A 19,595-nucleotide genomic window follows, 5' to 3' on the forward strand; every position below is an offset into this window, starting at 1 on the left:
TATTCAAATGTTTTAATAATTTCGTGGACACAGTTGAAGGTCATTAATCCACTCCTTCTTAAATATTATGACATTGTAGCGGTGGTCAACCCTGCCAACATTATAGTAACTTGTGAAACCTTTACAATTTTGAAGTATTGTAGATGAAGTTTAAGCCGTGCATTCTAAGGCGTCTGAAACGTGGTGTTTTAAGCACGCTCTCCACTGCTGTCCTGCGTTCTTTGCCTGACTGTATTAAGGTGGTGCTGCTGTTGTGTGGCCATTAATATCTGCAGCATCTCCCCCATGGTGAGTGTCTCTTTTTAAGTCAGACCTGGCATTGTAACAAACTTCACATTGTATTCTGGGACTTGAAATTGTGCTGTTAACATCGTAACTATGGACTCAACAAAACTTCCACATTAAAGTGCAGTTGGGTAAAAAACTAGGATTACCTGAAGGTATCACACATAACGGGGCATCTTGTAGCTGTGAATTTTGTTGGTCTGTGGAAAGACTTTACCACTAATATTTTTGTACATGGTGACCGCACTCTTTCAGAGGTACCGGTCACTACACCTTGCACTGAATGTTTAGAGCCTGGGGTATTTGCCAGGCGATCACCAATCACTAGTCCTTTTGTATATGGTGACCGCACTCTTCTCATAGGTACTGGTTACTACACCTTGCACTGAATGTTCAAAGGCTGGGGTGTGTGGCAGGTTATCGCCTATTTTTTCCCACGGAGTTTTATATAGCACAAACTTTACCCGAAGGTATTGGAGCCCTTTTCATGAGCACCAGTTGCGTTATGGATGGACACGTTCATTTTTTGTTGGGCACCGGGAGATTGAGTGATTTTTCCCAGAATCACAGGATGTTGAACTTCCCTGCTGAGACCCGAACCCGGTTCTCCAGCGTCTAGGTCGACCACTCTAGCTGTTATACTGAATTGATAGAAAATGGGGCAGATGTATCAAAGGGTTTCACCCATTCTGTGTCTTTAGGTAAATGTTACAAATTATTGGCTAAGAGGATCATGAGCCGGCCATTTGACCAAACTGTGTAAGAATTATACACTGACAGGAGATCAAATATGATTTTAATATTCCCAGATTCTACAGTGTATAAAATAATCATATCAGACGTAAAACATGACCCCTTGACAAAGGCAGTAGGCCTGCCTGATCTAAAATGGGGGCCAAATGGGGAGCTAAGTGAGAAAATAGATATAGTGAAAGGTGTTAGGCAAGGATGCGTTATGGCGCCAACCCTATTCTCTATTTATGTTAATGACATCACCCGACACCCTCTTGGGCTGCGAGCATGACTCTCCCAAGTTGTGTGGTCAAGCCGTTCCGGCATTACTATTTGCGGATGATACGATTTTAATTTCCCAAACACCTAAGGGACTTCAGAACCTTTTTAACAAATTTAGGTTGTATTGCCAGGATAAGAAACTTGAAATCAATTCCTAGAACACTAAAATAATGACAATCAACCCACGTAAAGATTTTAATAAAATTTTTACTATAAATAATGAAAAAATTGAGGAAGTCCAAAGTTTTAAATACCTGGGTATCACTTTAGACAGCAAAACATCTTGGAAACCACAATTAGAAATTTCAAAGATCAGATTAGTCCAGAATCAAGGCCCTATTTTAAGGAAACATAGAAATAGTTATTTTAAGTCAGTCTCGCCAGCAATTAGTTTAAGTACAACGCGCAATCGGCTTCTCTTTATGGGGCAGAACTGTGGGGACATATTTTGAAAAGCACCTTTTTAGTCTCAGAAAATAATTTTATTAGACAGCTCTTAGGTGTACCTGGCTCTACTCCCCTTATCCCTCTTTTATGGGACCTTAATTTTCGCCGTTCTGACGACCATGCCCTTTTACGTCCTGTGCTATACTGGGTTCGCCTGTGGTCCGCTGACGAGCTAATTGATTATAGAGAGGCGTTAAAGGAGATAATGTTTATAAAAAATTTCGCGCATTTAGCATGGCTGGCTTACATTGAAAAGTGGTTCATAAAACTGGGGTTCAGCAGCTTTTGGTCAGACCCAGATTCAATTACACATAGTTCAAATAAACTGCTTAAGAACGGATATTGGGAATATAAAAGAGATTCCCTACTGGAAAATTCCAAACTGGGGACACTGACACTTAAGTTTTTTGAACTGAAAATGGATATGAAACTAGAAAGCTTTGTGGATGAAATCTACCCGCCTATGGCCAAATCATTATATCTAACATTTCGTTACAGTGTCCTCCAAATAAAATATGGGACTTCAAAATGGCACTGTAACAAAGGCCCAGGGGGCAGTTTTGGCTCAGACCTATGTGAACTATGTGAAATGGGCTTGAGGGAAGATGAGGCTCACGTGCTATTTATATGCCCTGCTTATTTACATGCAAGAAAAAAATGGCTGAAACCAATATGTCAACTTCTGGGCCTTCGCCATATCAAAGATGGTGAAAGAGTCTTTAAAGGAGACACTTCACGACCAATAGTATTTAGCTTGAGCCGTTTCCTCCTATCGGCAGCGATAGTTAGAAAGAGGAATGGCTACCAAATGTAAATAGATAGCTGGTGTTTACGAAGAATAACTACTGGAATGCACTTTGATTTGCACTTTATATTGTACTCGAACCAATTATTACAATTCCAATGTATGCTGAAATAGGTGTGCTATATGCAATGATAAATACAACCAGATTGATAATTATTAGTGGGGCGTGAAATGGAATATGTTTTAAACTTTTAGTGTGTTTAGAGTGTATTGTCCAAATTTAGGATAGCGACAAGGGGAACTGGTCTGATAGTAGTGATTAGTGTTGTGCTTCTTTTTAATCCTGGTGCCTTGTTTTTATAGAGCTATGTATTAACTTATCAAATTATTTAACTTATTTATTAATTGGTCCTCGATTCATGGATGTTTATCTTACTATGAGATACTGTTGTTGATAGTGATTCCTCCTTAATTATAATTTTTCTCGGGTGGTCAAATATTGTTAAATGCTGTACTAGAGTATGTAAGGAATGTAATGTATTATTTTTAAACTGTTTCTTTTAAGGTTGTTAACCGAAATAAAGAATAAAATGAAATGAAATGAAAATGACAACCCCTTCAATTGTGATGTTGTATCTGACATGTGTGGAGAGGGCCATGAACCACTTTGAATCAAATGGGATTCATCACAGTCACCAAAGATATTGTCACCTACCTGATTTATATATTTGTAATTTAATCTGCCGTATTTAGTAGTGTGTGCGTGTGTGTGTGTGTGTAATTAATGCACTGTTTATTTTTCATAGAAAAAGAACTGGTGGTCACTATGTTTATGGAGTGTTGTTGTTGCGCACCAGTGGTTGTAGATTGCTAGCCCAGACCACTTCCTCGGAGTAAGCCTTGGACTGCTCTGCTTTGCTACCCTGAGAGAGTCCAGTGCTACAATGGACTACTCGGTTCTCAGTGGGGAGACCATTGTGGGCATATTATTTGCGCAGGACTCTCATCCTGCACAACCAATTACCCAGTTTCTTACAACCAGCCCTCTCCTCCCCAGAGATCCCCACTTATTTAAGTCCTGGACTGCAATCTCTCATTGTTCTTCTTTCCAGATGATTTGGATCCCTTTATGGACAGGCCTGGATTTCATTCTCATAGCAGCAGTGGAATTCGGACTCCAGGATTGAGAAATGTCTTCTCCATCAACATTCCTAATGGCTCAGGTGAGACAAACACGCATTCGTTTCATCACTCCTAGGTGTGATCCATGATGTGGCTTTGATTGTGGAGAAGTGTGGCTCAATGGTTAGAGCGGCAGTCCCTGATGCAGAGGTCTAGCCCGGGACCAGGGTTCAATTCCCGACACGGCGGGTCTTGGGCTCAAAATTCCACAGACCTGATAATTCTCGCCTCAGTGCTGTAAGGGAGGGTCAGGAATTGGCGGTACACGGTGTCTGGGTAAAGCGGGTTTTATTTTGACATACAACTTCTTTTTACGTAAAGTTAGTCTCTCTTTAGCAAACTCGGCAGGATCCGTGGTGCCGGCTGGGGTGAGTTCTCTCTTCTAGGGCTGTCTTGGTCAGGACGGCGCTTCTCCCAAAGGGCCTCTCGCGTAGGGTTTACCGGGAGAGAAAATAACAAAAGAAAAGGACCAATTACTTTCTCGTCCTGTACGTTTTTAACTCCAGGGGTACCAGGGAGTGAGGGACACCTTCTAGTGCGCAGGCTTTACCGCATTCTAGTGGCTTTAGACGTGAGGGAAGGTAACGTTACAGGGTAGGGGTAGTGTAGGGAAACTAGGAGGTAGAGGGTCTTTTAACTGCGGGTAGATAACCCCGCCGTCCCACCCAGCTCGAGAACCTGTCCCGTACCTGTCGTAGCCACACTCCTCCTTCGGGAGTGTGGCACGGCGCAGCGCGGTCTCGTTGGCCTCCTGGCTCGTCTTCTTCGGCTAGCAGCGCTTCGCCTTCCCCAGCTTTGTCTACTTCTCGTCCTGGCTTGGCGTTCTCCTCTTCTCTTCCCCGGCGTTCTTCCTCCGCGTCTTCCTCCCTTCGGCACACTCCACGATCGGTGACGCCACAAGCCGACTCCCAAGGTTCCGGGTCTTTATCCAATGCGAAGAAGGAGACTTCACAGTGGGCTGTCCTAGCGTCCAGGTCGGTCTGCCAGTTAAAGGGGCCTGCTTGCATTTCGTTCGAGGGTATTCGCCACGAACAGGACTCGTCCTGTGAGGAAGGATTAAGTATTTCTTCAGCATTGAAAGACCACCAGTCTATTTCCTTGTTGCTGCCCTGATTACCAGTCACCTGGTTACAAGTGCCTATTCTAATCATGGAGTCCCACTCTGCAACTCTGGGCAATAGCTTGCTTAATCTCCACAACGGCCCCCACAAAGCTAAGGATGCCTGGCCTTCACCCTGGGGGTGCCCAGGAGTGGACGCCTCACAGGGAAAGCCAGGATGGGTTCCACAGCGGTATTCGTACAAGCGCCTTGAGACCCTTGCGGGTGAGTAGTGCGCTATACAAGTATCAATGTACATACCATGTGCCCATCACCTGCTCCAGTGAGATGTATATGCAGTCACTTCATTATCTGTGTGAAACCTGACCCGTGTCTTCCATATATTTAGCCAACATCACTTTAATACTTATGTGGGAGCGTAACCGTAGCATCTATATTTTTTACTGAAGCAGCAACAGCAGCTCTGTGGTTAATCAACTCTAGGAAAACTGACACTCATGCCCTAGTCACCAGCAAGTTGGACTACGGAAAACACCCCTGCTCGGGATTACCAAGCAACTCACTAGAAGACGACAGACCATCAACAATTCGGCAGCCAGTCTCATCATCAACCTCCCACACAGAACTCGCTATGCACCACACCTCAGGGAGCTCCACTGGCGCCTGATACACAAACACGCTAATTTCAAACTCCTCACACACACACACGCAAGGCACCGCTTACATTAACAGTTGGTTCTCCTTTCACCAACCATCCAGATACCTCTGCTGGGCAGGACTCCTACTCACACACATGCCACGTATACACCAAACCAGATCAGAGACAGGCGTTCTCTTACATAGCTCCTAAAGCATGGAATAATCTCTCACTCCGCTTCAGAGCCTCCTCTTTTCTTTGATTCTGCAGGAAGCTGAAGAATTGGCGTTCCAAATAACCAACCTACACTGGTAGTTTAGGACACCCTCACACGTGATAGTGCACCTTACACATACACATAACATGATGAGACCTGATCTTCCATTAAAATCTGATCTTTGTTGTCTTAACAACTTAGTGTATGAACAAGGGGGGTTGACCCATATATGTCACTGGGACCTGGGTTGAATAGATACAGGGAGGAGAGGGTCCCAGCGTGTTGAGGAAATGATTTCATATAATTATCAATGGAATTACTCAACAACAAATGTTTTTATCCACACAGTTTAATTCACAGTGGGATAAAGTATATCTAATATACATCGTGTAAAAAACAATCAACTGTATTAAACGTCATACAGTGCCCCGAGGAGGGAAAAGGAACGTGGTAGTGAGGAGATCGTGCAGTGGTGGGATTAAGTGACAGTAAAATCAATCTTTAAAGCACTTATTCATGCTATCAACAAAGTAGCAACAACTTGCATGCCGCATAGTATTGTTATTCAAAGAAAAGCATACGACACAGAGTACAGTGTATATACAATTTTTGGCGTGAAGTTGCCACAGTAAAAACAAACAGTCGACGTTTCGACCCTCTAGTGGTTGCAGGATCGATTAACCTTGCTGTGGGGTCTTCATCAGGACCATAGGGGGAGGGTTGGGGCAAAGGACCAATAGTCCGCGTGCAGTGCGTCTCAGGTCTGGCCGGTTAATCGGCCGGTTAATCGGGTAGGATCCGGTGGCGTGGCGCTGCATCGACTGCTGCATCGACTGCTAGCGTCAAGATGAAGGATCAGTAATTTCATCTTGACGCTAGCAGTCGATGCAGCGCCACGCCACCGGATCCTACCCGATTAACCGGCCAGACCTGAGACGCACTGCACGCGGACTATTGGTCCTTTGCCCCAACCCTCCCCCTATGGTCCTGATGAAGACCCCACAGCAAGGTTAATCGATCCTGCAACCACTAGAGGGTCGAAACGTCGACTGTTTGTTTTTACTGTGGCAACTTCACGCCAAAAATTGTATATACACTGTACTCTGTGTCGTATGCCTTTCTTTGAATAACAATACTATGCGGCATGCAAGTTGTTGCTACTTTGTTGATAGCATGAATAAGTGCTTTAAAGATTGATTTTACTGTCACTTAATCCCACCACTGCACGATCTCCTCACTACCACGTTCCTTTTCCCTCCTCGGGGCACTGTATGACGTTTAATACAGTTGATTGTTTTTTACACGATGTATATTAGATATACTTTATCCCACTGTGAATTAAACTGTGTGGATAAAAACATTTGTTGTTGAGTAATTCCATTGATAATTATATGAAATCATTTCCTCAACACGCTGGGACCCTCTCCTCCCTGTGTCTTAACAACTTAAGCACCAATCAAAAACATTCATGTAGCTTTTAAAAAAAAAGATTGTTCATCCCATTAAAGCTTTGGCATGGTAAGTTTCATGCAGCTAGTCAAACAGCCGGGGTGGTGGCGCTAGGGCAAAAAAGGGGGAAGGTCAGAAAAGTGACCGCTCCTGTTTTTAATTGCCCTCTTGTTTTAATTTGCTTGCTAAAATAGAAAAGCTGGATGAAAAAGAATTAACCTATACTTCGCGACAAAGTGCCTTTGCCTGGTTTGGCTTAAATCTGTTCAGTAGTGTTTGTGATATTAGCTTTACAAAAGTGTTTTTGTAGGCCTTAAATTGAGCTGAGTTGTCAGTCAAGATAAAGAAATCTGCGTCCTTAGCCCCCATATTGCCCGCTTACCCGTGTCCTTGAATCGCGCATGGACCCAAAAAAAAAATAATCCAATTGGAAGAAGCTGCCTTTTCCCCTGCTGTGCATTTCGGTATGCTATCCCAAACCCTGTATGGTGGATGGAAGCACTTTTATTAACTGGCCGTAATGTGCTGGAAAATGTTGATGCTGCCTTTACTTGATGTACGGGCTCGGTCTCCATGTCCCGATAAAGGTGAATGAAAAGGGGGTGGGCAGAAGGAGCAATTTCCGACTCCCTGCCTCAAGCTGAGGGAGTGGTTGAAAGGGATGCCCACTGACTTGAATTTGTTTAATGCGGTTTTTACCATAGGGTTCAGGGATCCCGAGGTTGATTTTGTGTTCCCTCAATGCCACTCCAGAGGTCTCAAAACCCATAGCAAGGGGTCTTCAAATGGTATAGGATTCATGGACCCAGTCCCCACAGGTTGTTCATCATAATTGAGCAAAAGTGTGAGGGTCCAGAAACCTTTAAAAACAAAAAACGGATCTGCCTATAGTTCAAGTCCAGTGTGCATTTGTTTCTTTCCTTTTTTCCCCTAGGTCCTCATTTACTAATACATTATGATCTTGCATCACATCTACCGGCAACAAGACCAACAGTTTCCTTAAGACTCGCTGGGCTAGCTAAACCCCAATAACCCAGGGTCCAGGTCTATTTTGCCGATCTTTGTCTAATCTCCGGATCGATCCATGCTTGTGTTTGGCTAGCCAGGCTTGACATTTCAACCATCCATCTTGTACTGCATTTCTCTGGTTAAGAGCGAATTCCAATCTGCTTATTTTTCCCACAGCCTTAAGCCAGTTATTGCACCCCGGAAAAAGGGGGTGTAACCACCTCCGACATATTTCTCTCCTAGCCAGGAAAATCATGAGAAACCAAGATTTTACCTCTGCATTCTGCAAGGGCACTACTGTCTCAAAGTCTATACCAAAGAAAACAAGGTGCAGGTGTACTTTTACATTTCATCTCCGTATCTCTTATAGGGAAGCATTGGAAAGTTCATAAACATGTGAATGTCCTCTGCTTTCGGCTCACCACGCCTCCTACAGTGTGGGACCATGCGTCTCGGGAACTTGCTGATCCTGCCCGGTGTCAAGTAGATTCTGTGAATGGTATAAAAATGGGTTCGAGGCATATTGGCTGCAGACCACACAGTATTGCATTAGATCACCATCTGGTGGTGGGCCCGGATGATTACACTTTGTTCTTATCCTGGAAGAGTCTTTTGTCTTTGGATGACTCCTCCCTTGGATCATAGTGCGCATGGGCATCGACTCCATCTTCAGATTGTTTTTTTCCGCCATCGGGCTCGGATGTGTTCATCGTTCGGTCCCGTTACCGATCTCTTTTCTAAATCATAAATCAACCAATAATATCATCGGCATCATCTTCAACAGTGATTCCGGTTACCTGCGTCGAAGAAAGGCTTCACTTATCGATTCCAGCGTTCGTCGGGGCCGTCGGGCCCAACTGCACCACTGGGCCTTTGGCTTATGGAAAGAACACCCTTCAAGAAGTGCCCTAAGTGTGGACACAAATTCCCTCACACCGATCTTCATGAGGTTTGCAATCTGTGCTTCTCTCCAGAGCACGAGAGTCAAGACTGTGAGGCCTGCACTTCGTTCCGGTTCAAGAAAACAATCCGGGACCGTCGGGCTCGAACAGTAATAGCGCAGTCATCTTCATCGACACCAGACCTCTTCATAGACGAGGCTCCCATCAAGGTAGACGCAGAAGAACAGCCGCACGAAGACATCCCTTCTAAAGCAGACGATCAAGCTTCTAGAGCCGAGGATCAATCCGAAGATGACGATCTTCCAGCTGGTCAACAGGTCGTGAGTACTGTAGTGTAGTTCCTATTTTCCCTATAGGCCCTGCGCATTGGAATAACATAAACAGCAGTGTAGACGTAGAAGTGTGGTCTTCTCGGTCTCTACTGACTATGTTAGACTTAATTGGGTTTGTACCAACTAGCTCAGAGGTCACTGGAAACTTTCTTGACTGAATAGGAAGTGATCAGCTTCCCTGGCTCAGACAAGAAGGGATTCAGTTTTCCAACAACCGCATAAACATGACAACTTTGCTCCTCAGAATAAGAGTCCATCTCTAGAGTCGTGTGAAACAATAGACCGTTATTTCACTCAGTCAGTTGTGCAAGAATTACTTACACCAGGATGCAGAAAATAGAGAGACAGGCGTTTTCAATAAAAGGTATTATTTATTGAACAGTCTTTCTTCTCATGCAAGAGAAATTAATTGCCACAAATGCAAGACTTATTATAAAAAGTGCGTACAGTAAAAGGAGTATTGCGAAATAATACTGTAAAAGCATTGATATGGTTTCTTAGCCATATGATAGTTAAAATGAGTAAAATATATACATTCATATATACATTTGGCTAAAGTCCTCAACTGGTGCTTCTAACTACGCCTACCCCTGTGTACCTGACCTAAGCCTAATATGTGGGAGGGAGTAAGTAAGTAGCAATTTAAGTCAAGTTGGTTTTGCCAAGGATTTGCTTCAAGAATTCTCTCTAAGGGTTTAGTCAGCACCGTACCTCTGGAATTGAATGTTGGAGGTCTGGTATCTCCTCTCAGGACTCGATATTCCAGTTACCCGCAAGGGTAGGCTGGAAACGCCGGAGCTGGATTTTCTCGGCAGGAGAAAAGACAGCGTTTCTCTCAGCGCGTCAAGGAGGAGGAGGGGCAGCGTCCGTGGGCTTCTCGCATCTGCTGGGCTCTGCAAGGGACAGCTGTTCTGCTCCTGTATTCACCACCACCATCGCGTTTGCTTAAGGTAATGTTGGTATTATTTATACCTGAAAGGTGCCTTGTTTGACGTATGTTTTTGGACATAAGACGTCAATAAAGATGTCACTAAGAACTGGTCGTTCTTACAGAGCTCGTTAGAGTTCTATTACTAATCAAAACAAAGCAAGCAGGGCTTTTCCAGGTTGCTGGGGGTTTTATCTGTTGAAAGAACTCGGAGTGTTATCTAAGAATCTAAGGAAGTGGCTTCTGCTGTGTCATATACTTTAATGAGCTGCAGAGACGAGTTACTGTAATATGGCTCTGATTGTTTATGCCATAATAGGGATATCTATTGATTATAGCCGTATAGGGGCATAAGGTCACAATATTGATCGGGGTCTAGATAAAACACAACAGTACAAGCGTCGACCCTGTTCACCCCACCATACCGGGACATTCTTCGGTTCCACCTCCGCCTTCGGGTCCAGGTGCACACCGACCAAAACCTTCCGATGCCCCACCTTCTGGCTAGGCAACGAAGCATATAAAAAAGCCTCCAGTCGACTCGGGCTCGAGTCAGCCTGTCGGTCCTGATAAGCAAAAGGTCCTAAAGCCAAAATTAACGCCGGCACCAAAACATCCATCGGTACCAAAAGCTGTTGAGCCGAAGGCAAGCCTGGCACCGAAAGAGGTTCCTAAGGCTACCGAACCGAAGACCACCCCGGTTCCGAAAAAAGTGGACCCATAGCATGCGCCAGTGCCAAAACCTACTTCGGCTCCGAGAGTAGAGTAGTCCAAACACACTTCGGTAACAAAGACTTTAGATCCAAAGAGCACGGATCCTAAGAAAAAAACGAGATGATAAGCCTTCGGAACCGGAACCAAAACCTGCTCCGAAGACAATAGACATTGTAAAATCTAAACATTTTAGCCCCAAACAAGATCAACCTGCGCCGAAAAAAGATTTTTCAGCGGAAGAGCTTTTCAAACCTGACCTAATGCAAAAGACTCTTCATACTAATCCAAAGACTGGACATATCACTTCAGTGCCTGAAAAGATGAAGATGGACTGTCCTAGACCACCGCCAGTTCCTCTAAAGAAGCATGCTCAAACTTCCCCATAAGGATTCCTTCACCAGAAGTAGAAATACCAATAGATATTTCTCCTGTACATTCACCATCTAGTACACATGGTCTTATACCACAAGATGAGGATGATGGGGACAATAACTCACAGGCGGTAGAAAGTGAACATCACATGGAGATGATATTCCTGGGCCATCAGGTGACCCATGGGAAGATTGTAATGCGCCAGATCCACCTGATCTGCCACAAGACGACGCATACCCGTCCAGACCATCTCCCCCAGATGACACCATTGGGTTCACGCAGCTCATTCCCAGAGCAGCCACTTTCCCTGGAGTGGACTTGCGCACAGATCCAGTGGAAGACTTCCTCATGGATACACTACTGCCGTCACATAGGACCACAACCCCTCTACCAATGCTTAGTAGAATGTGTAAAAGATATGCACCCGAAATATTTAAAGACCCAGTCAGAGCCAGGCTAATTAATCCCAGACTAGAGAAAAAATACAAAGCGGCTCCAACTGATCCAGCATATATTAAAGGACAGTTGACATTGGACTCATTAGTAGTGTCAATGCAAGAAAAAGAGCTAACTCGCAGACAACAGGGGATGCTTCTCCCCCTGACAAAGAGTCTAAGCTTTTAGATGCTTCAGGGAAACGCACCATCTCACAAGCAGCAAATGTCTGGAGGATTGCTAACACTCTGGCTTTTTTAGCGAGAAATGACAGAGCTGATTATGATGAGTTGGAGTCACTCATGCAACACTTGCCAGAACAATATAAAACCAGGGCTTTTGACCTCGTACAAGAAGGCAAAGTTATTCCAAAAACCTCCATACCATGTGCACTAGACACTGCAGACACAACCTCTAGAGCAATTAATACAGGGGTACTGCTGCGTAGACATGCATGGCTACGCATCTCGGGTTCCAACCAGAAGTACAAGCCAGTATCTTAAACCAACCATTTGACCATCAACACCCTTTTGGTCCATCAGTCGATAGTGTACAAGAAAAATGAAAAAAGATACTGATACGGCAAAATCCATGGGAGCTTTACAAACCCAAGCCCATAGACCTTCCTTTCGTCGCTCCTCATATAGGGGCGCCTCTAAAGGTTTCCAAACTGACAATACCTCCTCTTCCTACAAAGCACCCAACAAAAACTCACCCAGTAAGGGATATTATAGAGGAGGGTATAGAGGAAACCACAATCACAACGCCTCTACCCCCAAACAGTGACTTTCCTTCCATCCCCCAGACCATTCAACTCCTGTTGGGGGAGGTTACAACAGTTCCTACCTGTCTGGAGCTCCATCACCACAGACAGGTGGATGAGACCAATAATTCAGTCAGGATATTGTCTGGAGCTCACTTCCACTCCTCCAACAATACCACCCAGACAGCGTCCCATGTCACAGAAACACCTCCTATTACTAAGACATGAGGTGGCATCTCTACTGCAAAAGAATGCAATAGAACCAGTCCCAAATCAACATCAAAACACAGGAGTTTATTCTCTATATTTTCTTGTACCCAAAAAGGACGGGTCCCTCAGACCAATTCTAGATCTAAGGCCCCTAAACCTGTACATACAATCAGACCAATTTCATATGGTCACACTACAACATGTTCTACCGCTGCTAAAGAAAGGCGACTTCCTTACCACATTAGATCTCAAGGACACCTACTTCCACATTCCAATCCATCAATTGCACAGAAAGTACTAAAGGTTCATACTAGGTCAACACTACCAATTCAAGGTACTCCCTTTCGGAGTAACTACAGCACCTCGAGTGTTCACAAAGTGTCTGGCAGTAGTAGCAGCACACTTAAGAAGGGACAACATTCATGTCTTTCCATACCTGGATGACTGGTTAATAAAATCCAAGTCATGCAACCAATGTGTACGGCACACACATCGGACAACCTGCCTGCTACAAATTAGGATTCACGGTAAATCAAAAAAAAGTCACATCTTCAACCGTACCTGTCTTAACAGTATCTAGGTGCCACAATAGATACCTCTAAAGCAATAGCGTACCCCAACCCAGCAAGAATACAGAGAATGCAGGATCTCCTCAAAAGATTCCAGCCACAACACTCACTACCAGCTCAAGTGTTCGTGCAATTAATAGGAATGATGACATCTTCCATTTTCATAGTGCCATACCCAAGACTACATATGCGCCCCATACAAGAATGCTTGGCAGGCCAGTGGATTCAGGCTCAACAAGAAGTAACAGATCTGGTGGTGGTAGACGACCGGACACATCGCTCTCTGCAATGGTGGAACACCAAAAACTTTTCTAAGGGCCGGCCGTTTATAGAACCTATTCCACAAATGATACTGACAACAGACGCATCTCTCACAGGATGGGGAGCACATTTGCAAAGACACACAGTACAGGGTATATGGACGTTGCAACAAAAACTACTCCACATAAATCATCTGGTGTGACTAGCGATTTTTCTAGCTCTAAAATCTTTTCAGCATTACCTATCAAACAAAGCTGTACTAGTCTGGACGGACAATATGACAACAATGCACTATATTCAAAAGCAAGGAGGGACACACTCACTACAGAAATTTTTCTGTTAGCAGAACATCTACCAGGTGTTCACAATCAAGTTGCAGATCTATAAAGTCGTCAGAGACAACAGGTACACGAATGGGAACTTCATCATCAAGTTCTTTAGCCTTTTTTTTCAAAAGTGGGGTGTTAGATTTGGGGGTCTCTGGTTGGCACAGGTAAGTACTTGTGACAAGCAGGGGCCCTCTCCTCTAGTCAGGGAAAGGGGATTACCCTCTAAAATAACCACTGCTCACCCTCCAGGCAGTGTGGCGTGAGCAGACCAGGCTTATCTCAGAGTGCTATAAGTTAAGCATTTGTGAACACATACAGCTACTCAGTGACAACACCACAAAAGGATACCACGCTAGGTTTATATAAAAAATAAGGGTTTTATATAAGGCTTAACACAAGATCCAATAACGTTTAAAATAGGCCACAATACTCTCAGGAATGCAGTGATTACTTAAAAAATGTGTGTCTTTATGGTTCATGCGCTTCGCGCTGACTGTGCGGTTCTTTTGGGGGAGATCGTATCAACAAACGTGTTAGCTAAACGGTGCAGATTCTTTGGTCCGGTGCGCACACAGTCGGAGTGCGAATCTCAGTACCTTTCAATTTGTAGTTCTCAACGCGGACGATGCGTGGCAGGTGAAGGCGTTGGCTCTTCTCCGGTGCGAGCCCAGCTCGTGTAGGCGCCTTGGTTCGGGGCGTTCGAGCGGGGCCACATGGCGAAGCGGACGACGGTCCGGGTCGTGGAGCTTCACAGTGCGGGGCGTGATGCGCGTAGTGCCTTTGAGCGGGGATGCCATTCAGAACCCAGCAGCGCAGTACGTGGCGGCCGGTAAGCTTCGAGCATACGAGCCGTACTCTTTAATATGGGGCTACGGGTTAGATTTCTTTGTTCAAGCAGGATCTAATTTCTTAGGAGCAGGGCTCCCATATTTATATTACAAATCTTTTGTTCTTTCAGGCCAGGGGGCCTTTGCCCAGTTCAGCCCAGTTTTAGAGCACTTTGTTTACAGGACTCTGGTTTGTATTTTCAGTGTGCAGGGCAGAGACATCAGATGCTCCACAGGAGGTGGAGCCAGTATTGTGGTGGCAGAGCACAGGCCTATTCAGAGTCTAGGTGCACTCCTCCCACCCATCTGGCTGTAATCTTTCTATTTACCACCTGGCAGCCCCAACCTGTCTTCTGGAATTCCCCAGCCCTGTCACTCACAGAAACCTGACAGCTGATACACATCCTAGCAGAGGCGGGCTAAAAAGGTTAGGCAAGCAAATACCAACTTTCTAAAAGAGGTATTTGCAAACACAGAATATTAAAACAACCTTTACTAAAAGATGTATTTTATTATCTTGAGTTCAGGCATACCAAACTCGAATTTCTACCATGTTCCCTGAGTCTGTTGGGATCATAGAAGTAACAATTCCAACAGCCCATTCTGGCCTACGAGAACAGGTAGCCTTACAATAGTGAAAAACGAAAATGGCTGTAATTCACTATTAGGACATGCCAGGGCTTCTCCGACCTTATGCTTGCAATGCACCCTGCCCTTGGGCCTACCTTAGGGGTGACCAATATGAAGTTAAGGGAAGGTTTGGGGACTGGCAAGTAGGTGCACTTGCCCAGTCAGCATGACCGTACCAGACTACACGCAGGTTCTGCAATGGCAGACCTTAGACATGTTTTACCAGGCTGCTTCTGTGTGTGGCGCAACCAGCGCTGCAGGCCCACTAGCGGTATTGGCATTTACAAGCCCTGGCACTCCTGGTGCGCTTCACTGGGGTCTGACAGTAAACCAAATAAGCCAATCATGGAATCCAATCAATATAGCAATTTACAGTAGGGAGAGCATATGCACTTTAGCACTGGTCAGCAGTGGTAAAGTGCCCAGAGTCATTAAACCAACAAAAACTGGTCGGAGAGAATGTTGGAGGAAGGCAAAAAGTTCAGGGATGACCATGCAGAGAGGGCCAAGTCCAACATGGGGTCAACCAGAAATAGATCTGTTTGCTACACACCACAACTCCAAATGCCCAAGCTTCGCCGCCAGATACCCACACCCACTGTCCAAAGGCAATGCGGTATGGATTAACTGGTCCAACAAATTTGCGTATGCTTTTCCACCTCTCCCACTAATTCCATTAGTGGTACGCAAGCTACAGCAACATTCTCTCACATTGATTCTCATAGCACCAACGTAGGCAAGACAACCATGGTACACCACGCTGCTAGAGCTATCGGCCGGACCACATCACAAATTAAAACTCTCCCCACATCTACTGACACAGAACCATGGAGAGATTATGCATCCAGCCCCAGTGCAGCTCAATCTAGCGATTTGGCTCCTGAGGTCTTAGAATTGGGATACTTAAATGTACCACCTGATTGCATGAATGTCATAAAAGAAGCAAGACGCCCTACTCCTAGGGCATGTTATGCAGCAAAATGGAAAAGATTTGTTGTGTATTGCACAAATAACAACATCAATCCCTTAGATGTTTCTATACAAAACATCATATGCTACCTGTTACACCTACAGAAATCTAACCTGGCGGACTCCTCAATCAGGTTACATCTTGCTGCAATAGCAGCATATCTTCAAAACAGACACCATTTGTCATTGTTTAGAGTACCTGCAATCAAAGTGTTTATGGAGGGACTCAAAAAAATCATTCCTCCCAAAATGCCACCCTCTCCAGAATGGAATTTAAATATTGTTCTCACCAGACTTATGGGGTCTCCTTTTGGACCACTACAAAAGTGTGAGTTACAGTTCCTTACATGGAAAGTTGCCTTTTTAGTAGCAGTCACCTCACTTGGAAGAGTAAGTGAGATCCAGGCATTAACCATTCAAGAACCATTTATAAAATTTCATCACAATAAAGTGGTTCTTAAAACAAATCCAAAGTTTCTGACAAAGGTCATTTTACCGTTCCATCTCAACCAATCAATTGAGTTGCCAGTATTTTTTTCCACAAACAGTTGCAGAAATAGCTCTACATACATTAGATGTAAAAAGAGCCCTTCTCTACTACATTGATAGGACTAAACCTTTTCGTAAAACTAAACAACTGTTTGTGTCCTTTTTTCCTCCACATAAGAGAAATCCTATTTCAAAATCAGGTTTGCAAGATGGATTGTTAAGTGCATTCAAATCTGTTTCCAAAAAGCAAAACACACTTTATCCATTCCACCTAGGGCTCATTCAACCCGTAAATTAGGAGCATCTGACATTCCTAGGAAATATACCATTAGATGGTATCTGTAAGGCAGCTACATGGTCTACACCGCACACATGTACAAAACACTACTGCGTAGATGTGCAAGCAAAACAACAAGCAAGTGAGGGCCAGGCTGTACTAAAAACATTATTTCAAACTACTGCAACAAATGCGGGTGGCCGCCACTAAGGGAGGAACTGCTGTGCAATCTATGCAATAGTGTGTGGTCTGCAGCCCATATGCCTCGAACGGAAAATGCTACTTACCAGTATGCATCTGTTCTTGGCATGTAGGGCTGCAGAACCACACACGCCTACCCGCCGGTCCGGCTATCTTTATCTGTTCCAGTATTATCTTATTTAGATACATAACACATTGTCATCTTTATCTGTACTAGTACAACTCCATCATTTGCCCAATGGCGAAAACAATCTTTAGATGGAGTCGATGTCCATGCGCACTATGATCCAAGGGAGGAGTCATCCAAAGACAAAGACTCTTCCAGGACAACAACAAAGTGTAATCGTCTGGGCCCACCACCAGATGGTGATCTAATTTTTTTTTTTTTAAATCTCTTTATTATTTTCATCAACATCAACAAACATATAAGGTTGAGCACGGAATTACAAAGCATAATTGTATTGTATAGCGATCAGAGATGTCTGATGAGAACCAGTTGAGAACACGTTCTGTGGTCCAGGGGTCGTTTAGGATGACTAGTGCAGAGGGAGGATCAACAATATCAAAAGCATGCTGAGGGGTTTGAAGAGTATCAAAACAGAAGATAAGTGCTTGTGGTGGTCCGAGGTTGGACACGTGCAGGAGTGGTGCCTGTTGAGTACAAAGCACTTTCTTGCTTTGAAGGGGTCTGCCAGGTTGTGGGTGATGATGAAAGAGGTAAAATGATTGAATACTAGCTGCTGAAGAATTTCAGAGAATGAAGGTGGAGACATGGGATGGTATTTAGGGGGCAGAGATTTTGTGTTAAAGGCAAGACAGTTGTGGATTGCCCCTTTGAAGCATGGAGAATCTGTGTCCATATAGAAAGGGCGATAGAAGAAAGATGTCAGGCATGTATGTCAGATGACACACTTGAGGGGGTGGCTTGGAGACTGGAAATAAAATTCACAAAAATGTGAGTGACGGTGGGGAGTATGTCAGAGACTGCCGTAAGTGTAGGATGATAGAGTAAAGAATTAAATGAGCAGCCAGCTGGCCGTGAAAGCTATTTATAGCATCACCAGCTTGACCAATGTAGTTTTCAGAATAGATGACAGTCTTCTCTCTTTCATATTTTTCAGTGTGCAGGAAATATGAGGGAGAATCTAGAGCTGCTGCCTCTGTTTTGTCATGTTTTAGTAGCCGGGCTTAAATAAGTAAATGTGCCTTTTGTATGTAACAAGATATTTCTTCTCAAAATGATCCCAGTGGGTTACCTTGTTCAGTACACCTGAATTCAGTATATATTTGCCTGATCGAGAACTACATGTAAGAGTATCTTCTCTTTATTTTTGTCCTGTCACCTGGAGGGTGGAGCAAGGGGTCTAAGGGTTACTGCAACTGCTCCATTGTGGCATGTACCAAGTATGGAGTATTTTTAGGTTCCAGGTTCAATGATTTTATTAATAGTGTTAATGTTGTTGCTCATAATAATTAGGGGCTTGGGTCAAGCATTTCCTTGAACGCCTCCTAAGTGGTCACAGGATTGTTCGTGGTAGCGGGTGTAGAACTACTGTGCCTGCGGATTGTCTCTGCCATTGATGAGTGATTTGAAGAACTGAAAGCTACAGTGGAACCATCATCCCCCACACCCTGACTCGTATGCGGGAGTATGAGAGAAGCTGTATGTGGGCATAAAGAGTATCCAGGGCAATGTTCTGACCATAAGGCCCTGGTGAACAAACATTCACTTTTTAATCTCTGGTCGAAGCCGTTTTAGTTGCATAGGGGAATGGCCGCTTATGTACTGATTTCTAATTTAATGCTTACGGACTCTGTTCTTTGCAGAATTCTCCTCCTTTTCCTCATTTGGTTCCGCTGGTAATACGGGGAATTTCAGATCAGTCTCCACGTCTACCACAGTCATAAATGGCAAACGAGTGACAACCAAGAGGTAAGTGGAAAGGAGCCAGCATGAGGTAGGTGATTGAGAATGTTGTGACTTTGGACAAGTTTAAATACTGAGTTAGTAGGAAGACAATATGTGTTGTGGAAAGGTGTAGGGATGAGTATGTGAGGATGCATGGTGGAACGTGGGTTATTCGCAGTGGGAAACATGCATCTCCCACTGGCAATAAAGCCGCTAACATGGTCTAGGGCTCAGTATAGGTCTCAAATTATTCCCATGCTCTCAACCCTTGGTAGGTTGGTTACGAGCAAGCAAGCTTAACTTCAGAGACAGGTATGTAAAGCTTGTAAAAACACCCCATAATTAAGACACAACACCCAAAAAAAAAATCCTACAGCAATGTAAAAACAGAGGAATATTCGTTATCTTTAAAATGACACCAAAACGAAAAGAAA

At 44.3% G+C, this 19,595-nt stretch overlaps 1 protein-coding gene across 1 annotated transcript in view; it reads left to right on the forward strand.

Moving 5' to 3' along the window:
- Window positions 1-19,595, forward strand: part of DNAJB2 (DnaJ heat shock protein family (Hsp40) member B2) — a 245,720-nt gene that overhangs the window by 142,915 nt on the left and 83,210 nt on the right. Inside the window, exons 6-7 of the mRNA XM_086954386.1 lie at window positions 3,604-3,714; window positions 19,080-19,185. Coding sequence (XP_086810512.1) covers window positions 3,604-3,714; window positions 19,080-19,185 — 217 coding nt within the window. The remainder of the gene's footprint in view (window positions 1-3,603; window positions 3,715-19,079; window positions 19,186-19,595) is intronic.

This window comes from Lissotriton vulgaris, chromosome 2_1, assembly GCF_964263255.1.
Source record: "Lissotriton vulgaris chromosome 2_1, aLisVul1.2, whole genome shotgun sequence".
Taxonomy (NCBI): Eukaryota; Metazoa; Chordata; class Amphibia; order Caudata; family Salamandridae; genus Lissotriton; species Lissotriton vulgaris.